Consider the following 10,901-nt stretch of genomic DNA (forward strand, 5'->3'; position numbering starts at 1 on the left):
AAAATATTTTTCTGTCTTTTCTAAAAACACTGAACATAGGTTTGAATGTAATTGAGAATTTTAGAGCAAAATAGTGATACAAATTTAAAGTATGTTATAGGAAATGTGTTCACTCTTTAATTCAGCTTTGTTATTTGCTTAAAACTACATGTTTAAGTTATTTTTATAAATGTCCTGGGTATATAGAATTATTCAGGTTCTTTCCTTGTGAACTTTAACTCCTCCTTTTTATATTTTGCAGAAATTTTTAAGGATAGAATTTACCCTTTTAGAATGAAATAAAGCCAGGTGCTATGGCACTCACCTATAATCCCAGTGGCTTGGGAAGCTGAGGTAATAGTATTGCAAGTTCAAGGCCAGTGTCAGTAATTTAGTGAGAGGCCCTAAGCAATTTAGTGAAACCCTGTCTCAAAAAATAATAAGGGCTGGGGATATAGCTTAGTGTTAAATTGCCCCACTAAGTGGTAAATTTAGTGGTTAAATCCTCAGTACCAAAAAGAAAAAAAGAAATAAAGCCGTCTTTACATACTATATTGGCCACTAGGTTGACTCTTTCAGTCATCTTTGATATGCAAAAATGATTTGATCCTTTCATCATGATAACTTTCATATTGCAGAGGACAGTGAAGATGAAAAAGATGATCATAAAAATGTACGTCAACAAAGGCAGGCAGCATCTAAAGCAGCTTCTAAGCAGAGAGAAATGCTCATGGAAGATGTGGGCAGTGAAGAAGAACAAGAAGAAGAAGATGAGGCACCATTCCAGGAGAGTATGTGAAGTTGGCTAGTGTCCTTTGGTTGTTGGTTACGATTATCGTCTATGACTCTGGTTATTTTGGCATTTTCTAAGATACTGAATGTTTCATACAGCCCCTTAAATTAGGTTGATAGTCCCTGTTAAAAGAGATGATGACCCATTAATATTTTAAGTATTCAGATATTCTCATTATTCACTATTTGTAATGGTTGTCCTATTTTATTAAAGATATTCAGGTTCAAACACAAAATGAACAAATATTAAAGTAATGACTACATGTTGTGATTTGAGATGTGTTTTAGCCTGGTACAGAATGTAGGACACCCTCCAAAAAAAAAAAAATATTAATAGCAAAGTGTAGATATTGCACAGGTTATTTAGATTAGTGATATGAATTTTTGTTTTACCTGTAATTTTCCTTGTTTGATTTATTCAACATCGGGCCCAAAGTACCAGGTCAGTTTGATTCCCTGGTTTCAACCAGTCCTACATGGGCCTAATAAAACTACCAAAAGTTATTTTACGGTTTAAGTTTTTATTTAGATTGTTTTGTCCCTTCTGTCTCCAAGCAGCTCTTTATCAGCCATGTAACCTTTATGTGAGGTACATGCCAAGCCCGTTTACAGATGGGGCCAGTGATGACTCCAACCACATTGTTAGAACAATTACAAATAGAATCCAGTAGTGTTTGACTCCCAAATCCCAACCTCTGATCATTCTTCACAGTCTTTCCCTTTGTTTATTTGGAAGAATGTTTACATTAAGTTAGATGTTGAAATTCTCTTTATTCTCAGAAGATTCAGGCAGTGACGAAGATTTCCTAATGGAAGACGATGATGATAGTGACTACGGCAGTTCAAAAAAGAAAAATAAAAAGATGGTTAAGAAGTCCAAACCTGAGAGAAAAGAAAAGAAAATGCCCAAACCCAGACTAAAGGCTACAGGTAAGTTCTGCAAATGTGAAATTTAATTGCTACTTTCAAAAAATTTTAAGAACCAGTACTTTGTCTTCATCTACTTCTAGGTATAAGTAAAATTTGGTGATGGCTTATTTGTTTCAGATATAGTAGTAGGAATACTGTGTCAGCATACCTTTTAACTGCCCTGTTCTCCAACTGATATATATCATAGTCCCCGTATCCAGTCTGAAGATTTGAAATTGTCCTACAATAGTGCATTCAAGTTCTCAGTTCTGGTTTCTGCCTCATTCTCTGTACTATGAGAATAAAATCACTCTTGAAAATATGAATTTATTTTCTCTCAGTCCTGATGTTTTCTGCCAGATATTTCCCTAGTTGGAGCTAGTTTGTTAATTAAATCAGAAATCTAGATTTGCTTTTTGTGTAAGTAGTTTTGTTCTGGCAAATAGAATTACGAGTTTTGTTTTGGTTTCATTTTTTGGTACTAGAGATTGAACACATGAGCACTTAACCACTGAGCCACATCCCCAGCCTTTTTCAATTTTTATTTTGATACAGGATCTCACTGAGTTACTTAGGGCCCTGCTTAGTTGCTGAGGCTGGCCTAAAACATGGAATCCTCCTGTCTCAGCCTCCTGAGTTGCTGGGATTACAGGCGTGAGCCACCACACCCCATGTAGAATTAGAGGTTTTTTTAACTTTTCCTAAAAAAAAAAAAAATACTTCTTGCTGTTGGGAATGATGGAACTACCAAAAATTGTTTGATGGCTTCAGTTTCTATGCACATTAAGTCATATCTTTCCCTCTTCTTGTCCTGCTTTTTAAACGTAAAAACAGTTTCCATCTTGAACACTTATAGTTTGACAAGCCACTAAGGATGACATGCATTTTCTGTAACATATTTCTTTATTAAAGGTATTACTGATAACATTAGATAAATGATTAGATAACTGTTTGAGGAGCTGGGTGTAGTGGCATGCACCTGTAATCCCAGTTACTCAGGAAGTTGAGGCACAAGAATTACAAATGCTAGGCCAGCCTTGGAAACTTATCAAGACCCTGTCCCAAATTAAGAAAAAATTTTAAAAGAACTGGGGGGATAGCTTAGTGGTAGAATGCTTGCCCAGCATGTGTGAGGCCCTGAGCTCAATCTTCAGTACCACCACCAAAAAAAAGTTTATAAACATTACATAGCATATATGTATATTGAAACATCACATTATACCATATAAAAATATGCACAATTTTTATGTTTTTATATATCAGTTAAAAATAAATTTAAAAAATATTTGGAACCTACTACAACATATTGTAGAAATATATCAAGACTTGTTTAGAAATTGAGATAGGTTGGTGTTTTATAGATTTTATTCTTACAGAAAGACATTTTTTCTCTTCCCTAAACATTGTTTTTCTTCTTTCAGTGACGCCAAGTCCAGTGAAAGGCAAAGGGAAAGTGGGTCGCCCCACAGCTTCAAAGGCCTCAAAGGAAAAGACTCCTTCTCCCAAAGAAGAAGATGAAGAACCAGAGAGTCCTCCTGAAAAGAAGACGTCTGCAAGCCCCCCACCTGAGAAATCTGGGGATGAAGGGTCTGAAGATGAAGCCCAGTCTGGGGAGGATTAAAAGTGATAATGGTTTGGGGAGAGATTTTATTAAAAAAAGAAAAAAGAAAAAAAGAGGGGGAAAAAAGAGAATCTACGTAAGATAGAACATGGTTTTGGCTATGGCTTGACTCATGGGCTTTCAGTGCTTTTTTCCATTTGTTGAAAATAACATTCTCTCTTTCTCTCTTTTTTAAGAAAACCATTGTATGTTGAAGTGTTTAAGTTACCTTTTGTCTATTGGGCTTCTCTTTGCCACTACCCCCCTTTCCCAATGAAAGCCATGTCAACTTAATCACTGGATTGACTGCTTCATCTTTTTATTTTTAATGGAAGGTATACCACAGTTGTAAAGCAATAAGATTTGAGATGAACACTATGGAAACTTTGCTTTTTGCTAAACAATAGCAAGTTGAACAGTAATCAAAAACATAGAGAGGTTTTAGTTAAAAATGATTGCTTCTTTTCTCTGCCTGGACTCTTTAAAAAAATCAGTTGTCATCTAATATGAGTTTATATGTCTATATGCATAAGTATAAATGTCTAAAAAAAAATCATGACTCTAAACTTCCACTGATGAGGCAGGTAGGATATAAAGATGAATTCTGAATTGTTACTAAAAGTACTCATATTTTTTACCTGGTTGGGGGTTGGGGATTGGGTTTACCTGACCTTATTTGGGGGTGTGGGTTTTCCTTTTTTATCTCATCACTTATTATCTCAAAGAGACTCGGAGCCAGTGATCCTTTTATCCTGCTACAGTCTTTAAGGAACTGAAAAAAAAAAAAAAAAAAAAAAAACAAGAGCCGCCAAAACTGAAATCACTCTTGATTTCATATTTCATTCTCTAATGGTTCATGTTTTAAAAATATATATATGTATCCTGTTTTTTGGATAAAATTTTACCAAGGATCAAAAAAAGAAAATAGACACCCTAGAATTTGAATGGTAAGGTGAATCTACACATCACAGGGGGTTTCTTCTCAAACTGACAATGTTTTAGGTTTTAAGCAAATAAAGTTCCGGTTAATATGAAACTCAGTCACAGAGAGTTGAGGTATTTCCTTTATGAAAACAGAATTGAAATTCTTTTTATGCTATAAATGTACATTCAGATCCCATGAACCATGCGGTTATTTGTTATAGAACATTTTCCTTTTTATATCCCAATCTTCCCATTTCTTTGTAGAAATATGGTGTGAAGTACATCTCTGCTTCCTGCTGCTACATAGAACACCACTGCGCCCCCTATCCCCAGGCCTACCAGCTCACTAGGGGACACTTTTCCTAACTATTCTTCACTTACTGACAGGATAGGAAGTATGTTAAATGTTGCTTCCATACTATTGAGTTGGCTTTTCTTGACTTAGTCTGACCCCCTGCTTACTGCTCATGTTTCTCAAAGCAAGAGACTGAGACTCAACAAGCTTAGAGAAATCCTGCATTTAGGAGGCCTGTGTGCCATTGGTAAATAGACATTTTACATGCCTTAGGAAAGTAGTTAGGAAATAGATTTGCAAGTTTGATCCTCCATATGCTGATACCCTGAACTAAAAGGAGCAAAGGTTAGGGAGGGATCCTGGTATAATAATAAATTGAAAATATGGTGAAATTTAATTTCTGCATTTTTCCTGCTTTTTAATTGAGATTTGCTTCCTCTATATCTTCCTCTTGTTTTCTTTCTGTCTTTTAAGTGACGACAGCATGTATTTCTCAGACAATATAACTTTCTTGCAGGTGTTCCTAGGACAAGGGTTATTTAAGGAATTATTTTCACTCTTAATTATGAAGACACTTTAAGGAACATTCTTAACTTTGATTTTTTAAAAACACCCAGTGGCAGTCATTTCATTGTTGCACTGTGTGTTAAAGAATGAATAAGGAGTTTTTAATACATGGCCAAAAATTGCAGGACTTGAACATAAATAGCAGTTGGATTTTTATCTTACATGGTGGTTAAATTTATGGTTGCAAACATTGTAATGAGGGTGTTAAGGATTATTTTCTGTGCTTTAGTGATTTTATTCAGATATCCATTTTTAACAAAAAAGGTTTGTGTTTGTAAGTAAAAGACCTATCAGTGTTTCCACCATGCACTTATGTTGTTTGGGGGTTTTAAGTCTTACATTCCTAGAAACATCTGGGCTTTTGAAAGGTTTTGTTTTGTAAGGATTGGGGAGGAGTTCTCTTTATTTTGTGTGTGTGTAACTGTCTCTTTAAGACATTACTCTGCACTAACATCTCTGATCGTGATATATGCACATACTTTAGAGATAATCGTGTATTCTAGTTAACTTGTGTGCATTTGATTGGGCTTCTCTTTTAGGGTCCCTTTTAAAAATAATTAAGTTGAAAAATATATTTTCTATTTCTAATAGGCTGGACAGAAGGATCTGTGTCCCCAGGTGAGACAGGCTCTGAATTACCTTTGTTTTCTCCTCTTTTGATGATTTAAAACACTCTAGTCTTCCCCTCAAATCATGCATGCAAATGGGAGGACTGTTTTGGTGACTCAACTGGAAACAGGTGCCCAATAGTCAGGTTTGATAATGATGTCAGGATGTGTTGTAGCTATAAGCCAATAGTGGCCAGCCATTGGCACCTCCCTCGGCTGAACTTCTCTTTTTATCTAGTGTGCCTATGGTGAAGTGGCAATAGCATTCACTGTCTTATTTTGCAGTGCTCAGGAAGTGGGACATTAACTTTGAAGGTGCTTGTTTATGTTATCCGAATTCTCTTAGTTAGCTGTGCTAGGTTTACCTCTGTAACAGATTTCGGCAGCTATGCTGACTGACACTACATTCTAGTTGTTAAGGTTCTTTTTTTCCAGCCTCCCCTCCCCTAACTAGAAATGGATAGCTTCCCTCTTACTCATTGGTAACTTGCTGCTGCTTTTAGCCCTCGTCACCTCAGATTGGAATCAGAGGAGTGGGCCCAAAGGATAAATATTAATCTCAGTAATGGTAGGTTTGTCCTACTTTCTAAAACATTTCTCCCTTTCATATTTCCCCTCCATTTTGATTCTATAAAGGAAAATTAATGGGTGATTCCTTCTTTAGGGAGGTAATGAGTGGAAATCTTTTGATCTGGAAGAATAGTAATTGAGTTTTCTTGAAGAAGCTTTGATAGTGGGTTGTGGGGTTTTTTTTCGTTTGTTTTGTTTTTGTTTCCCCACAGTAACTGGTTTGCCCCAGTTCAATCCTCAAATTCAGTACTTATTCTTTGTAAGTTCAAGCATTGTCTTACAGATAACAAATCAAAAATGGAATTTGGAGTTATATTCTAGTAGTTTTTTTGGTAACTTGTGAATATGGTCAGCTACACTGAACTTGAGTCACTTTTTTTTAATAGTTCTTTTTATGTCCGTGAACATTCAAGTAACAAGTGGATTTTTGAATACTGGTTGGGGAAGGGAATAATGCTTTTCTTTAAACAAACTTCATTGTAAGAGCTGTTTTAAGGGTTAGAAAGGCAAGAGCAGATTTTAATAGTAGGAGTAACTGGGAAAGCTTTATAAAAGACCGTGAGGCCCTTGTTGCTGTTTGGAGTGTCAGTCTTTATTTGGCTGCATCCCCAGTAGCTAAACAGAAAAAAACTCACCTAGGTAATTTGGAAAGGAAGAAAACCGGGCTGTGGTCTTTATGGCATTCAAGCTGAAAGACTTAGAACAAGTAGTACATACACATTTCCTGCCAAAGGGTAGGGAAAATAAGCTGGTTGCTCTTGAGGGTAGAAATCTGTTCCTTTCTCTGTGGATGAAGCTGAGTTTACTTGGACAGTTGGTTTTTTGTTTAAATATTGGGACATCAAGCTATCTAGCTGAGTTTCATTCTCAACTCATTTCCTTTTGTCTTAGACAAACTCAATATGATTCTTTTTAAATATCAAATCTATAAGTTATACTTTTATTCAAAGCCTAATTGATAAAATTCACAGTGGTGCTGACTAATAACCACTATTGGGAAAAATCCCGTATACCTGCCCGTTGCCATGCCAATGGAGTGACTGACTGGTGACATCTGTATGAGCATGCCTTGTGTGGCTGGGAGAATGCCACCGGTTGTGCAGACACTTTGTACATCAGGGGTGAGGGAGGGTTTTCTAGATTATGGGGGGGAGGGTAAAATTGGGGTTTTTGTTGTTCCTTTTTATTATTTTTTTGATGGGGTGTGGGGGTGTAGTACTCAGCTTATGCCCTAAAATAACATGTATAAAAACCCCTGAAGTATCGTGTGGGTGTGCGTGTGAGTGTGTGTTTGTGTACGTCTGGCAGTTAAACCTTTGTCTTCTGGAAATTAGTGAATTCTTTTCTTTTTTTCCTCCAGAAGTATTTGTTACAAGATTTGTAAATAAGAGCTCTACTTAGTTTGTTTACCATGAACGTGTTGCAGCAAACCTTACACACCTAATCCTGTAAGACTTCAGGAAAGACAGACTTGCCAGGTTAAGCAGCAGCCAAGTTCTCAGTAATTGTTTGCTTTGATTCATCTTTTAGACTTCATTTTGCCAGCTCTAAAATTCCCAGTCTTCCTTGATTTTAGTCCTTAATCGTTTATGTTCTGAGCAGGAAGGGTAAAAGAAAGGAACCTGCTTAAATGTATTAATTAGTCCATGGGCTGTGACCCTTTCTTCATATTGCAGTGTGGCTAGATACATGATCTGACACCAGAAGGTTGGGCATTCTTGCAATACCTTAACAGTGCTGAAATCTGCAGCATGGTACTAAGGAAGTTAAAGTTTGAATGTAACCACTTTATTTAAAAGTTTTTTTTTTCTTTAATTTAAGTGAAATGGGGTTGAAGTGAACATGATTTTGTTGACCATGTTCGTGGCTTATAGATGCAACATGCATTGGTAGAATCGTGTGATGGTCTTTTGTGATACTTAATTTTTACATATCCCAGTCTCTGTATGTATCTGCATAGACAAAGAAAAAAACAAACTCCGCTTTGCTTTTATTGAAGGGTTTCCAGGACTGCGTGTCTGCTCCTGAGCTTTGTTTTAAGTATGTGTATCCTTTGCTTGTATTTTGTATTAAAAAAAAATAAGAAAAAGAACCCCTTATTGTTGAGCATGTTGGCATTGTCCCCTTTATTTTTTTTTTTTTTTCCTCTTTTGGGGACATGCGAAGCAAGTTAACTCTTTTTCTGTATCTTTTTTTTTTCTTTTGTAAACTTTTTTTTTGTTTTGTTTAAAAATGGCTTTATAAAAGGGCTTTTATAACCCAGATGTGTGCTCTGTGTACTTCTTGTAATACTTCAAAACAAATACACTGACTTACAGCCGATTACCTTGGCCCATCATATCTCTGTCCAGCCTGACTTTGGGGAGAAACAGTTCCCTGAATAATTTAGAAACTTTTAACAGTGACCCCCCTGTTGTTGAAAAAGGAAAGCTTATCTTGTCTTGAAAGCACAAAATCAAGAGGCAGTGGGTTCACTAATTTGTAATGAGCTAAGAGAGGGAGGACTGGACTGAGTGCAGAAGGATCCCTAACTAGTGTTTTTCCTCATGTTCTTATCCAAAGACAGGAAGTATTGTGAAGGGCAAAGTTTATCTCAGCGATCTGTATTATAAAAGATAATTTTTATGCTCACAAATATTTCCATTCAATTTCAAATACCAATTAGAACTACACTAAATCATCTTTTATGACTTAAATGAAGAACATGGTACAAGCTCCCTTGTTAGAACAGGGCTATGACATTGCTATTGGGGCTTTTATTCTTTTTAGTCTCTCCCCTCATTTATATACTTGCCTTGTCAGCAAATACTGTAACTGACTTATATGCTCCCCTTTGCTTTGAAATTAAATGCTTTTGTGCATGCTGTTATATGTCAGTGACTAGCTAGGTTTATTTTATTTCCTAATAAAGTTGTCCCAAAGTGGGATATCAGAAGAATGTTAGCAATCCATTTTTCCTCAATCTGTGTTTTGTGGTTAATATACCAAATTTTAAGTTTCTGTACAGTACTAAAGACATATAATCTGGTTTAAAGAATTTCAAAAACCCCAAGTGGCTAAACATTGAACACATGGAGGTAAAAATATATTTAGAACTACCTTGACTTATTTAAAAATCTGACTGTACAGTAATTAATAATGTACTTGTACAGCCCATTGCAGTCTTATGAAGTTTGTGTTTACATATTACCTCATTTAATTTTCACAATGATTATGAAATAGGCAAGATGTTTTTTCCTTCCAATATTACAGAAAATAGACTGGTTCAAGTAGAATGAGTCTTGATGTGATACCTGATGGGGCTAGTATGTGGTACAAGGGTTTGAATCAGGTTTGTGTCATGTTGTCACAGCTGGTAGTAGCATTTTGCTGTTCTTTGGCATCTCCAAGTAACAATGGTACTTGAACCAATCCAATGAGTTACAACAAAGGTTTAATGAAAGGGCTGGGGATGTGGCTCAGTGATAGTGTTTGCCTAGCAGTTCAGTGCCCTGGATTCCATCCCCCAAAATGCAAAACAACAACAAAAATTAATAAAAGTACAACTTTTCAGTGAGGTATGAAGATTTTTCATTAAGTACTTCAAAATTCCCATGACCCCTCAGGAGACAGGTAGGAGGATTGCAGGTTCAAGGCCAACCTTTCAGGAGACCTTGTCTCAAAAGAAAAAATAGCTGGGTGTGGTAGAGCTCACCTGTCATCTCAGCCAGCCTCAGCAATTTAGCAAGACCCTGTTTAAAAATTTAAAAAGGCTAGATATATATAGCTCAGTGGTTAAGCACCCCTTGGTTAAATCTCTACTACAAAAAAATAAAAATTAAAAAAGGATAGGGGCTTAGCTCAGTGGTAGAGGGCCTCTGGATTCAATCCCCAGTGCCATGAAGCAGGGGATATTTTCAAATTATTTATTATTTATATTTTCAATTATTGAGGAAAAAGATTAGTCATCTTGACTACATAATATTGCCTTCTGCCAGTAGAGGGCAGTGTTTGTCCTTCACATCAACTGTGACTGCTTTTTCTCACGTTCAGGTACTGGCTCTGCATCCTGTATATCAGGACACCTTGCCACTACTTGGATTAGAAAGTGTACACACTTATCATCCTAGTACACACAGCAGCAATCTTTTTTGGATGTTAAATGGGAAATAGGATCTCTTGATTCATGCACACCTGTAATCTCATGGTGTTCCCTTCTTATAACTCCCAAACTTACGTAGACAGCCTCCCAAAATGATAGTGTGTTAAGGTTTCAAAATGCAGCTGTGATCTCCTGGCCCTACTTTGAAACAGGTGTTGCCTTTTGAAATTGGCCTCCAGCTCATAAACCTTGTTTCTTGCATAAGAAGCACTGATATATGTATTTGCATACAACAAATACCAAGACCGTTTTCCAGGTAATGTGGTAGCTTGTGTTCCTCAGTTTTTAATTTTTATTTATTTATTTTTGTACTGGGGATTGAACCCAGGCACTTAACCACTGAGCAACATCCTCAGCCCTTTTTATTGCTAATGTCTAAGGTGGCTTTGAAATTGCAATCCTGTCTATGGCCATACCACCCTGAATGCGCCCGATCTAGTCTGAAATTGCAATCCTCCTGCCTCAGCCTCCCAAGCTACTGGGATTACAGGTGTGTGCCACTGTGCCCAGCTGTTC

General features: G+C 36.5%; 1 protein-coding gene across 2 annotated transcripts in view; it reads left to right on the plus strand.

Annotated features, from left to right (window-relative positions):
• NUCKS1 (nuclear casein kinase and cyclin dependent kinase substrate 1) overlaps positions 1-8,506 on the plus strand; it is a 36,183-nt gene extending 27,677 nt beyond the window's left edge. Inside the window, exons 5-7 of one of the 2 annotated variants that reach the window (XM_081297487.1) lie at positions 618-770; positions 1,555-1,701; positions 3,102-8,506. In XM_081297487.1, coding sequence (XP_081153613.1) covers positions 618-770; positions 1,555-1,701; positions 3,102-3,301 — 500 coding nt within the window. In that variant the 3' untranslated portion in view covers positions 3,302-8,506. Of the gene's footprint in view, positions 1-617; positions 771-1,551; positions 1,702-3,101 lie in introns of both variants that reach the window. The other variant, XM_081297486.1, reaches the window with a different exon arrangement.
• The last annotated feature ends 2,395 nt before the right edge of the window (positions 8,507-10,901 follow it).

Source organism: Spermophilus citellus (assembly GCF_964194105.1).
Source record: "Spermophilus citellus genome assembly, chromosome: 6".
In the NCBI taxonomy this organism is placed as follows: Eukaryota; Metazoa; Chordata; class Mammalia; order Rodentia; family Sciuridae; genus Spermophilus; species Spermophilus citellus.